The 13105-nt window shown below is 38.5% G+C and overlaps 1 protein-coding gene across 15 annotated transcripts in view; it reads right to left on the reverse strand.

Moving 5' to 3' along the window:
- Positions 1 to 13105, reverse strand: part of cadpsb (Ca2+-dependent activator protein for secretion b) — a 90598-nt gene that overhangs the window by 25685 nt on the left and 51808 nt on the right. For 7 of the 15 annotated variants that reach the window (XM_081607094.1, XM_081607093.1, XM_017304702.2 and 4 more), the window contains 6 exons: positions 8764 to 8900; positions 8476 to 8663; positions 7194 to 7295; positions 7041 to 7104; positions 6822 to 6945; positions 4969 to 5037 (listed from right to left, as the gene is read on the reverse strand). In XM_081607094.1, coding sequence (XP_081463220.1) covers positions 4969 to 5037; positions 6822 to 6945; positions 7041 to 7104; positions 7194 to 7295; positions 8476 to 8663; positions 8764 to 8900 — 684 coding nt within the window. Of the gene's footprint in view, positions 1 to 4106; positions 4140 to 4968; positions 5038 to 6821; positions 6946 to 7040; positions 7105 to 7193; positions 7296 to 8475; positions 8664 to 8763; positions 8901 to 13105 lie in introns of all 15 variants that reach the window. The other 8 variants (XM_008408758.3, XM_008408759.3, XM_081607091.1 and 5 more) reach the window with 3 other exon arrangements.

Here is a 13105-nt window from a genome sequence, read left to right on the forward strand (position 1 = left end):
ACAAACCTCCCTGCAAGACAGATTTGTAGTGCACTGCTACAGTAAAAAGTGGCAATCCAGGGTCACGAAGTCAGTACAAAAGCCATTATATGTGATCTACAGTATATGGTGTCTACTAAACTCCACTGGGACTTTAACTGGAATGGTGTGCTGGAGTCAGATTAAACCTTGACTGAGCTTTTGGCATCAAACACTCAAGGTGGGCCTGGTGGGACTCGGAGAACAAGTCATGAATATCTGGAAAAGATCATCATGTCTTCCGTTAAGTACGGTGAATGATCTGTGTTGCTACGGGGCTGTTTCAGTTCCACAAGTTTTGAGAACCTTGTTAGAGTGCTATTTGAAATGGCAGATTTTACCTAGCAGTATTTTGTTGTATTTTATTGGGTCTTTAGTAGCGTAATGGCCTCATCAAATGCAAACATGGTTCACCAGACACAGATTGAATTACCAAAACTGTTCAGAGGTCCAGAGCCATGGGCTGAGGAGAGAACAGTATAAAGCAAGACCCAGGAAAAAGGGTGACCTGAAGATTTTGTGCAAAGAGGAATGGACTTTGAATCCTCCAAACTTGTGAAATCTTAAAAAAGAAGACTAGACACTATCTTAGTAGCAGGAGGGGCTTGCAGGAAAGTATTAAAAACAGAGGTGTGAATTAGCGCGGCACCAATGTTTTGTATTTCTTCAGACCGCTTTTTTTTTTCCAACTCCGAGTGAATGTCTTGCCATTTTAATGTGTGATTATGCTACTGCAATAAGAGCTTTTAAAACATCTTTACCAAGGGTACCAGCAAGTGTGGAAGGCGCTGTGTGGGATGCATGACATGGAGCAACAAAGCTGATGTGTTTGCAGGATAGTCAGAGTTATGTTGCAGGAGTATCAGACAAAAGAATAGTGGCATTGAGATGGAGGTGCAATGTGGCATCAAAAACATGCATTTTGTGAACAGGTTTTGAATAAGCCATTTGTATAAGGAGCTGTCGCACGGCTTACTTGAAAATACTCCATAAACACACTGTAAAAATGTTTCAGTACTCCTAGAAGTTATCCATCAAGTGAAACAGGGTTTTTAGGCCAACACGTTCTACGCTAAATCTGTGAAATCTAAGGAACGTAATGCTTATTACAAATAATTACTGGAGTCGCTGTGACTGAAATGACATGGAAATAATAGCTTTTATTTCTTTATAAACCTGAAAGATTTTAAATAACTTTTATACCTTTTTATTATTTTGCATCATCGTCCTTTTCTAATTGTTGCTGAATGTTGTCGGATTTTGAAACTTTGGATTATTTTTCTTAACCCTAGTTTCAATGAATATTTAAAATCCTGTAGCTGAGTTAAATCGCTGCTCCTAGTTGCTTGATGAGGTTACTTCAGAGCTGTTAAACCAATATTTTTACAGTGTGCTGGTGCTAGATTGGACAACAAATTGACGTTTCTTTGTGTTTATTTTTGTTTTTATGTATCCCATAGCTCATCAACCAGTGATCTTCAAAACACTTGAAGACGGCATGAAACTGATGTACCTTTATTGGCAACATCGTCTAAAAAAGACGGGTACAAGTCGTGAAATGGAGTTATAAAACAGCACAACAATGTTTGCTCAAATGGGTACAATTTCAACATGGGACTGGATGGTAACAGAAATCTTAAATCAAAAGCACATAAATGTGTAACTACATAAAACAGGTAGTTTTGCTGTAATAGCTTATTGGCTTGGGTCAGTGTTTAATGCAGTTAAACCCAAAGCTAATTATTTCTGTGGCGGCTCTAAGTTTAAAGCAAGTTTTTAATTTACCCAACATGTTTCTTCTGACTCAAAGTAATATTAATGTTATAGATTAGCCTAGCCAGAGTGGAAGGAGCTAAAGATTAGAGTGATGGCAAAAGGTGTTGCAGTGTCTAACACTTGGAGCTCATCATCAAATATAACAGTCAAAACACCAGAAGAAACATGAAAAAAGCTGGTAAATTTAAGATTATTTTTTTATTTTTTGCTTTATTGTCAGTAAATATTTTAATCAATAATTCAGAGAAAGATATAAATCATTTTTATCATGCCATTTTAGCAGTCAAATTTAGAAATGTGCCTCATATACAGATCCTAGACTTATTTTACAGAAGGAGCGCTTTCCTCTCTCCATCCCTCCCTCTTCGACATGCATACACCTACACATGTAATGTAGGGCTGTACGTATTTCCAAATTCCAGAAACGGCAGCGTATTTTTCTGCCAACTGCTGAGTATCCTTCCCCAGGGCATTTCGGCTTTTAGGCTGGAGAAGCTAAAGCTCAAACAGCAACCAATCTATTTACTGAGCCACAGGCATTTTAAGATAACTGACAAAAGTGATAATTATCTGCAAATGGTTGGATGTTTTATGTGTTTTATTTTTAAATGTAGGTCTCACTTGAGTATGGTACAAATGGCTGCAGCATGCGAGATAAACTTTGCTGTAGTTGGGCTGAAGATGTGATGAAACCATCTCAAGGCCTGGAGCAAGGTTTTATTTGTTTATATTGAGAATAACAGCTAATCTTCTACTCCTTCTAAGTCACCAGCACATTTGACTAGAGTATTACATCATATGAAAACAGTCTGTATTGAATTTTTTTTTAATATTTGCATTGAGAAAATGTATTGGAGATTGTATATAGTAAGACCTTTATTGAAAGTGTGTATTATGTTTTGATTTTCATGGTTTCTCAGAATGAAACCAAAATATTCATGTGTTACTTTTGCTACAATCAGTGCATCTGTAACCAAGATGCAGTTTATGAGAACAGGTTATGTGTCTTGAAAAGGTTCGGACATGAAATATAAAGTAGTACAATCACCATATTTACTGGATAAAAAAAAGCATACTGATGTAAGCACACTAATGTTTGCATATTGTGAAGTACTACAGGAATGATGTGCTACAGATGAATGATTTGTAGATAAAGTACTTCACTATTTCATTATACAATATTTTACATGATTTACATTACATTCAGAAATGTTTCGGTCTTATAGGGAGGTATGTGATGAACCAACTCAAAACACTAACATGTTTACATATTTGTCTTCTCAAAGGATCTCAAGTTCAGTCAGATTGGAGCTACAGATTCCCAAATTGGGCTTAGATCTAGACTTTGACTAGACCAATGGTGCCCAAAGTCGCGCCTCGAGGGCCGGCATCCTGCATGTTTTAGTGCCCTCCCTGGTTTAACACACCTGGATCAAATGATGGCTCATTAGAAGGTCTAAGAAGAACATTGACATGCTGAAAAGGTTGTTACTACCACTAGGAAGAGAACTATAACATGCAGGATGCCGGCCCTCCAAGACCAACTTTAGGCTCCCCTGGAGCTGGAGTTGAATATATTATTTCTGAAGCTGTCCTGTTTTCAAACTGGCTGTATTTTTATGATTCGGCTAGATTGATAACCTACAGCCATTCTCAAGTCTTTAGCAGCTTGTAACTTCTTTGTGTTCAAGGACTCCTCTGTAGTTAGTTTCTCCCATCAACTACTGCCTTCCTATCAACTCTAGTTCCCATGACCTCCTTTAATAATAGCTTTACTCCTACTTTGACAAATCGCTGTTGTGTCAAAATACTCTCCAAAGTAGCTGTGAAAGTCAACAGCTGCTCCAAAAACAACAATATCTGTCTTTGAAAAATGCCTGTTAGCAAAGATGAACAGCCCAGATTTGCAGTTTTGAAAGACTCTCAATCTTTTGATGATAAGACTAAAAAGTTGCTTTAAACTTCTTTACGACTTTATTCCCAACCCACTGGACTACATTTACTAACTAGCTGACTCCTAAGGCAACCGGTCACATGGGATCAGAGAGAAAAAGGGCTGAATACAAAAGAGTGCCACACTTTTCAGAAATTAATTTGTAAGAAGAAATGTATCATTACCTACCGCAATTATAAACTTCTTTGTGTTGGTTTATCACATAGAATCCTAATAAAATACATTGAGAATTTTTTGTTTTTCATGTGATAAAATCGTAAATAGTCCATGTGGAATGAAAATGTGTGTCTAAGAGAAGGGAGTGTGTGTCTGTATTTGTGTGCATTGTAGCTAAACCATAAGCTAAACGTAGCATCACCTGGATCCTTCTGATCCTTTTGACCTTTCTCAACTTCGGCAAGAAAAAAAGGGGAGAGAAAAGATAAAAAAAAAAGCAGATGTTTAGAGTCAGCACATCTCTGTGATTAGCTTCACGGTACTTTGGGACTCAGAGGTGTTGTTCTGCTCGGGTGGTTTCAGCTGCAGGGAGTGAGATTTCTGAGACGGACAGACATCACACAGTTAAAAAGAAATATAAAAAACAGAAACACAGAAAGCCTGTGGAAAACAGAAAATTAAAAAAAGTGACAATATGTTTGTTAAACAGACAAAGCGTGGACTACTGTAAACAGACAGGACACATGTAAAAGTACTGTGATCACAGCAGACAGGACACTTAAAGCGACTTGATATGATTGAAGTTAAGTTAAGATAAAAGTGGAGCTCTTGAATCCACACATTGGACCGTATTCCCCATTCGAAAGCCCAGTCGACAGACGCTCCTTCACTATAGCTGGTGCCACAGAGAGGAAATAAAAAAAAGAAGCCTACCTGTTTGGCAAAGCACTGACATGATCAGACCAAATGACTGCAGGAGATAACAATGTACGCAGTCTAAAAATGCATTCAAGTCAAAGGAATGGGCGTCCAACCAAAAGAAAGAAGCTATACAGACCAGACTGCTCATTCATTTCCATCACAAACAGACGGTGCCTAAAAGAGGACCCCCGACCGATTCAGCTCGGCACTTCACAGATTTCTGGACTGGTGTGCTCCCCACTCACTCCGACACATAAAGGCACAGATAAAAGCAAGCATGGCGGCAGGAGCAGCATCTTTGAAGGAGAAGAGGAGGCCGTAGAGGGATGAAAGAGCGGGGAGAGGATGATCAGGGTACTCACGGATGGTTAAATCCATCACTTGAGAGGCCAAGCAGAAGACAGGGTGCTCATACATTTCCCTCTTTTTCCCTATAAAAAACAGGATTGTAGCATGCAAGAGGCTAGGGTCAGAAGTGGGAGGGCTGGAGTTCAGAAGCCAATGGGAGGAGGGCTGTCCAGGTGAAACTGGCATTGTGCTGGGCAGCAAGCCCAGCAGTTAAATGAAACATCTGGTTTATTTTGAGCCAGGTGTCTCACAAGGAAAGGAGGGGAAGTAAATTCACACAGCATGAAAAGATAATAAGGACTGAAGCCTTAGTATCTTTAGCACCCTGGGGGATTTCTTTCAAGAAATCTTTAACAATGTTAAAGTTTGACTTTATATGTGTAAGTCAAATGTTTGACATGGGAAGAGACTGTACGTCAGCACTGTGCAAAAGTCTTAATTTGTCTTTTCTGCTTGTACATTTAATTTTCAAGATGCTACGGTTTGCTTTCATGCGTGAAAAGGTATTTCTCGCTTTACACATTTTCTCCGTTTTTACATTTTTGAGTATTAGATTATCAAATTCCACATGGGTGAATAAACAAATATGCATATCAGATAAAAAGGTAATTTTAGTAAATAAAAAGAGTAGACCACTAATATTCATGGGAGTTACTAACCACATGGAATCCATGGAAAAACTTGGATAAACGTCTGGAAAACTTGGAGAACTACAGTGGTACTTTGGTAGGAAGAAATGCGGGGTGACATAACTTTTGCACAGCACTGATAAATTAAGCCTTAATGTTGTCTTTCTTCATAATAGCTCATGCCAATAAAGAAAGGTCACATTGTTATGTCTCAAAGCACATGCAGGTGGGTGATGCTGGTTTGGATAATGTTGTTCAAATGTTTGTAAACCCCTCATAAGTTTTTACATTGCTGCTTACATTTGACTTAAAACATTCAGAGTTTATGCTTCGATAATTACACTAAATATTCCAATTAAGAGATATTTCCAGTTTTATGCTTCTAAGAATGGCAAATAGAAAATCCAGATAATTTACATGTCTATTTTTGGAAAAACTCCTGCAGGGCTGACAAACTCTGAAACCACCACTTTCTCTGCAATCCCAGCATTTCTTTTAAATAAGCTAAATAAAACATGTTATTGAAGGTATCTAAAGCAATATCTGTGGAAGAAGAGAGAAAAGCATAGCAGACAGCAAAGGACAGAGAGCAGAAGATTGTGATCTTAAGCAGGATCATTGGACAAAGATGAAGGGAGGCGGGGGGGCAGGGGGGGACGCAAAATCAGCTTGAGGAATCATAGATATTAAGAGAGAAAGTGAGAAAGTGGGAGGGATGGGGAAGATGCATCGGCTGGGAACTGGGAGTCAGAGTGGCCACTAAGTCAAGCTGAGATACTGGTCCAACCATCTAATGTCAGGCTAGAATACTCAAGGCACAATGAGAAATCAGCACATCAACAGATTTCAGGGCTTTGGATTTGAATGCATTTTTACTCACACACCTCTACACAAAAGCCAACTTGACCTACAGAACAGCACAGAGCTAAAGAAGGCCTGAAACAAAGGAGAGAGTTATTGAACGGAGAGACAGAAAGTGATGGCACACTGTTAAAGAAAAAAATAATCATCTGCGTGCCATGAATCATTTGGGAAATGGGCTCAAACTGGTCATATCTCAAGTAAATTCAACTAGTGTAAATAACATAGCTAGCAGTGACAGGGAGAGTCTCAAACTGTAGTAAGAAAAAGGAAGATGAAGGGAATTAAACCATGTGTGTTCAACGTGTTTTTCTACTTTCCACTTCGTTTTCTCCAAAAACCACTATGCTTTGCTCAAATATATTTTTTCTGGTTACCTTCAATTTTAGCATAGTCTTTGATCCGCTGGTAGTTGAGCTGAGCGGCCTGCTCCAAATTTTTGCGAATCACTCCTTTGACTTCTTCAGGTGGAACTGGAGTCACGATATCCTTCATCAGAACCTAAATGAGAAAGCAAATACTCAACCCGGATACATCAATTACATAATAGTTGTTATTTCTCCGTAATGCATGGTGATTTTTGTGTCTCTACAAACCCTCTCCAGCAAAGACAAAGTGGCTTTCAGCGCACCCTCTGGACGACCGAAGGGGAAAAAATATCTGCAAGGCAAAAATATCTCCAAATGTTTAATGAGAGAACAAAAAAAAACCATGCGTAGGTATTGTTCGATTGCTGAACGATTAGTCACCTGAAATGTACAATGTGGTTCTCCAAAATGACGCGCAACTTTTCTTTAATGTCCTCAAAGCGCTCCTTCTCATCCACTTTCACTGTGCTCAGTCCGTCCGGCCTGTGAGGATCACACCCATCCACTTTTACCCAGCTGAAGTCTTTTAGATGTGCCACTGATTATTAAGCATACTCTCATCTGACTTTAGTGATATAAAACTCTGGTGGCCCACTACCAGCTCCCTAAAAGCCAACAGCAAAGCCTTTTGAGATGACGTTTCTCTCCAGTCTCACCTTTTTTCGCTCTGAAAGGACTTCTTTCTTTGCTTAAACTTGAATATGCATGCTCGCCTAGCAGCAGCCTGAGGATCTGGGCTTTGGGCGCTCTGTGGGGAAACCAGAGCCTCGTAGCCCAGCGGCCCCCAGTAACTGCTGCCCTCTCTGACTTTTACGGACGCATGGGAGGATGAATAATATGGACAGTGAGAGACTATGCAACAAAGGACAGAGAAGAAAGGAAAAACAAAGAAAATGGTAGAAAACAAGAATATATGTAGACACAAAATTGATAACATAAAATACATTAAAAAAAATAACTTAAATATAAGCAAACGTAAAGATGACAAAAAGTATACTGGAGGAAAAAAAAAGAAAGGTGGAGGTTTATGTCCGCTCCTGTAGAGTCCGCTCTCCCCAGCTGTTGCTGTGAGCCGTCAGCTGTGCTTTGTGAGAAATTAACTATTCTCCTTAAAACATTTTGTTGTTTGAAGAAAAAAACACAGACAGTAAAAGTTTTGATATCAAAGTTGCTTATATCAGAGTATTTTTAAGACTAGATTCTAAAACATACGAGGTTTTACCGAAAGATTTAAGAGGCTGAGTGATTCAGCTGACCCAGAAACAAAATACGTATTGGACAGGACATGTTGGTGAGATCCGAGCGGCGTGCATTGGCAAGTCCAAACTCTTTAGTCTCACTTGTTTCTGTTCATCCAAACTAATAGTTCTGAATGTTAGCAGGTAGGATATTGACTGGAGATAGAGAAGCCCATTCATAGAACTCTACCATCTCCTATAAAACACCTTTGCATAAAGAATTGTTCTATTTGAAACAAATGTGTTTCCAATATATTAACTACATATTTGGTTAATGATCCAGGAATTCAAAACCAGATTTGCTCAATTAATCAAAAATATAATTCTAAGTTTTCATTTGGAAATACAAAAAAAAAAAACATACATTTTTCTTTTAATATCAAACTTGGTAAATGTGGCTTGCAGGTCAAAAGAAGAGTGCACACCTGTTCCCATGCACATGGGATGCACAAAAAGCAAAGCTGTAGTGCAGAAGAGTGGGGTCGATAATTGCCCCATTTTCTGCCCGTTCCAGAAGATCGCGTAGGTAACACAGATGTCGGTGACAACCTCGAACTCCGTTCCTTGCACAGTATTCATCCAGGACAAACACTTGCCCCGGGCTGAACCATCCCTGCAAAACACACAAGCATGTGGAGACTGAAAGAATGCCCAGCAGCAAACTTCTCCCCCCGCCTTCATGTAAGCATGATACCTGACAGAGAGTCACTCACCAAGCAGCAGAAGGTGTCATTGAGCCTGTGGTCCAGTGTGAGCCGCTGCAACATCTCAAAAAGCGAGGCGTGGTCATAGCTACAGGGGTTAGCGGAGATAAACTCATCCATGCCATGTTTCTGAGCTCTGTCAGCGTCTATCCAGCCAAACGGCACAAGGAAAAACACACGGTTCAGAGGAGACGACGTCAGTGAGGTGAAGGAAAACAGCGATGCTTCAGTACAACTCTACAAGACTGTTCAGCTACTTCTAAGGGCAAATTATAACAATTACAGCTTACATTGTCAACTTGCATTGTGTTGGACAGCGTAAAGAGTGCATTGATGTCTACAATTTTTCTACTAGTGGATAAATCTATCAATCTGAAGCTAAGCTCAGAGGGATGGTGCTTCGGCTATTTGTGCATGCATGCAGCTTTGTTGCATTGCCTCTTGTTTTATAGAAGAAAGACATTATTTAAGATTCAAAAGACGTTTGAAGAAATACTGGATGAAATTTAATAAACAATTTGTCTGTATGCATTCAATAGATTCTGCCATTCTCAAAGGTTGCCACCCAGGTCCTGACAAATATGTGTGCTAGTGAAAAAAGACTAATTATTTTAAGTTGTGGTATAAACAGAGAAACATTAAAAGAGTAATATTTTTAACATTTCTGCAAATCTAAAATTTGTTGGTTGTTCTGCATAATGGATTCCTGAACTTGTCTTGCTGTTTTCAAGAGAAACATACACATTTTAAAAAAATTGTGTTAGAAAAGGAAAAAAAAGACCACTAAAACATTAAGCCTGGTTTGTGAAATCTAATAAAATATAAAAACATTTTGATATTTGAAATGTGCTAAAAAAAAAACAACAAACAACGGTCTTTTCCAAAAGTGTAAATGCTCCCTGAAAATTTCCACATTTTGGCACCTTACAACCACAATCTTTAATGTACTGAAATTTATGCGAAAAGTCAACAAAGCAGAGCACATAATTGTGAACTAGAACCAAAAATAAAAAGAAACGGGTTTCAAAGTTTTTGCAAATGTCTGAAAGATGGGTTGAGTAAATTGGATGCAGCTTAATCCCAGCATAAATACAACTGTTCTGTGAAGATCTCTGAGATAAGTTAAAGAACATTAGTGAAGAAGCAAGAAGAAAAACAGCAGACAGATCGGATGTAAAGTTCTGAAGATGTTTAAAGCAAGATTAAACCCTTGAGCATCTCATCGGCTTAGTCTGTCATCATAAAAATAAACATTATTGCACAGCTACAAACCTACCAAGACATGGCCATCCACCTAAAAAACAGACTGAGCAAGGAGAGCGTGTGTGTCGATATGATATGATAACTGCCTGTCACAAATCTAGCATTCATGAAAGACAAGAAAGAAATGTCTTATTTAAAATTTTCCACACAGTATCTAGGGGGCACATCAAAGAAGTGAGATAATTGACTCTGGTCAAGACTTTTTTTTTTTTTTTCTAGCTAACATACAAATGCAAGGTGAGGCGGAAAACTGACGCCTCACATCACGCTGACCCTACAGTGAAACTTGGTGGTGGCTGCATCATGCCTTAAGGAGCTAAATGCAGTACAATCCTGGATGAAAGCTTTAGTAGAAGTATTTTACTTACTTTCCACTTCACAATCATGCACTACCTCATGTCAATCCATTATTCAAAATCAAAAGAAAATACATTGAAGTTTGTGGCAAAATGTGAAAAGTTCAAGGAATACTTCTGCAAGGCCTTGCAACTGAGTACATTTGGAAAAATTAACCACTGGTGGGTTTGTTTACATACTGCATTTACTAATAATATATATATATGTTTTTTATCTTGTAAATATTGTAACAGACTGAGAGACAATGACACAGTGATGGAGACCAGAGGTACAGTCCTGTCCTCTGTGGAAGTGACAGGTTTCACATTCAGGAGACGCTGACAATGAGTGATGGCAATTCGGTGGAGGGATGTGGGAAGTGGAGACCTGATCTCGTCAGGACAGGACTGAGATACACAACAGGGCACAACTGTCACCCTATGGGTCAGAGAGAGGGTGTCGTCCTGGCTTGATATAAGAAGGAACCCTACAGAGTTACACTCATCTTTAAGTGATTTTCACTTCAGTCTGAGAAGGAAAACATGAGACAAGTAGAAACTGACGATGGCAGTAAGAGACAGAGGGGGAAAAAAGAAGAAAAAAGCATAGTGTGTAAAAAGGAAATATCTGGACAGAAACACTTAATGCTTGTAAACACTGAAGGAGATGCATTGAAGGTGAGAAAGAGAATCTGTTTGGTTGGACGGGTTTTTTGAGGGGGACAGTGAGACAGAAACGAGTTGTTAAAGTGTAAAATCAACAATCACATTAAGACAAGAGAATTGATCTTGTAGTGGAAAAATGAAATGGTGAGAAAACATCAAAGAGGACTATGAAAGTGTGTGCAAGTTTGAAATATGAGAGACATCAAATAGGATTCATTCTCTTTTAGTTTAGTTAAATGACATGTAAATCAAAAACATTGAACACAACTCACATAAATGTGTTCATAATAACTTCAACCACAAATAAAACAAAGTGAATATGATGTTACTTTTGCATACATTTACAGGTTCCAACATGCTGGAGATCGGCGTTTTCAATACGCTTGTGATCGTCATGCACATCTGCAGACCCCTTTTGAAATTTGCATTTTATCTTCTTTACTTTTTTTTTAATTTGCATTCCCTTTTTTTTCCTGTTCTCTACGCATCTGCAAGTTGACAATACTTGAGTATGTTGCAGTGTATTCATGATCTCTAAGGAGCACACTAACAGGCATACCACTACCGGAGAACTCTAAAAGGGTAAAAGCATTACAATTTGGTGCAAGTACATGGGTAAATATAGCATGAAGCTGACAGAGGCAGAACTGTTATCATTCTCTGGGAGATGGGGGGGAGGAATGGATGAAAAATTCTCCGTTTTGTACAGAAGTATGGACACATGACACGGGTGTTGTCCTATATCAAGCAAAAACAAGGGCAGTCAAAAGAAAACATAGTGACACCTCTCCTTTTTTTTGGGAGGCGTAACACCGGTCTAGCCTCTATGTCTACAGGCCCATCTACAGTAAGAGGGAGGAGGGAGGAGGGGGTCCGGAGTATTTTCACTGGAAGAAGGGGCGGCAGTGGCTACTCCTTGTCTTTGGCATTCAGAATACTCCGCATACATATTTGCCAACTCTCATCAAGGAAAGCTCAAAGAAAAAAAATAATTAAAAGTAATTGAGCCCTCAGAAATAAAGCATAAAAATGAACACTTACTATGCATTGGATACATTTTTCAAACAGCACTGCATCTGTACTGCCTCTCCTCACATAAATAAATTTCCCTAAACAGTTTGGAAATATTATTTAAGACAATCATTTATCACATACAATTAAACAAATGGGTTACGTTTTAATCAGATTTAGTCACCTTTACTTCTACTTTTTTTGCATTTTGCAAAGAAAATGCACAATGCCAAAAGCAGCAAAGCTAAATGTGGGATGTGCAAAGGTCTCTTGCAAAATTCTTCTGTTTTTAGTAGGATTAGATGATTGTTTATCTAGAAAAAGGGAAAATCCTGCATAAATATTGGTCATTTGTAATAGTTAATTCATTTTATTGTGTCAGTAACTCCAACAGCCCATAAAAGATCCAGACAAAGTAGACCTTCACTGAATATTAAATTTCAAAGGTCATTACTATTTTAATGTGAACAATATCACAAAAGACTCATTTGATGAAATATTTTGAAGGTTATAGTACTTCAAGAACAATGTATTAAAACATCACTGACCAAAAACATGCATCTGATATTGATCTAAGTTAGCAAGTTGATTATGATGAAAAACAGAAAAAATTGAGAAAAATGCTGGTTAACCACGACAGACGTCACATCATTCAGCAACAATATCGCAATTTCAGGTTTTCCTCATATTGTGTAATCTTAACAGCCAGGTGGCATCATCAGCTCAGCCATGCCAATCTTTGATCAGCAGCAGATGAACGTACCTGTGTTATTGCTCATTCATACATAAAGCGGACCTGAACCGTTCCGACCATTCCCTCCACTTCTGAACATACTCTGTGATGATCCTGACTTTGTGGTTCTGGCATTTCCTGTCTTTTTCACTTTTAGACACTTTCTAGCTTTTTATATTTTATGTACATTTTTACTGTCATTTCTTTTCTCTTCCTGCTTCAGGGCAGAACTGTAGACTTTATTTAGAAAGCAATGCTACCCTTAAAAAACTACTGTGTCTCAAGTTCTCTGCATACTTTTTTCAAAATTAAGTAGTTCTGTATGGTAACTATAAACAGTACA

Source organism: Poecilia reticulata, chromosome 5, assembly GCF_904066995.2.
Source record: "Poecilia reticulata chromosome 5, P_reticulata-male-v2, whole genome shotgun sequence".
NCBI classification, from domain to species: Eukaryota; Metazoa; Chordata; class Actinopteri; order Cyprinodontiformes; family Poeciliidae; genus Poecilia; species Poecilia reticulata.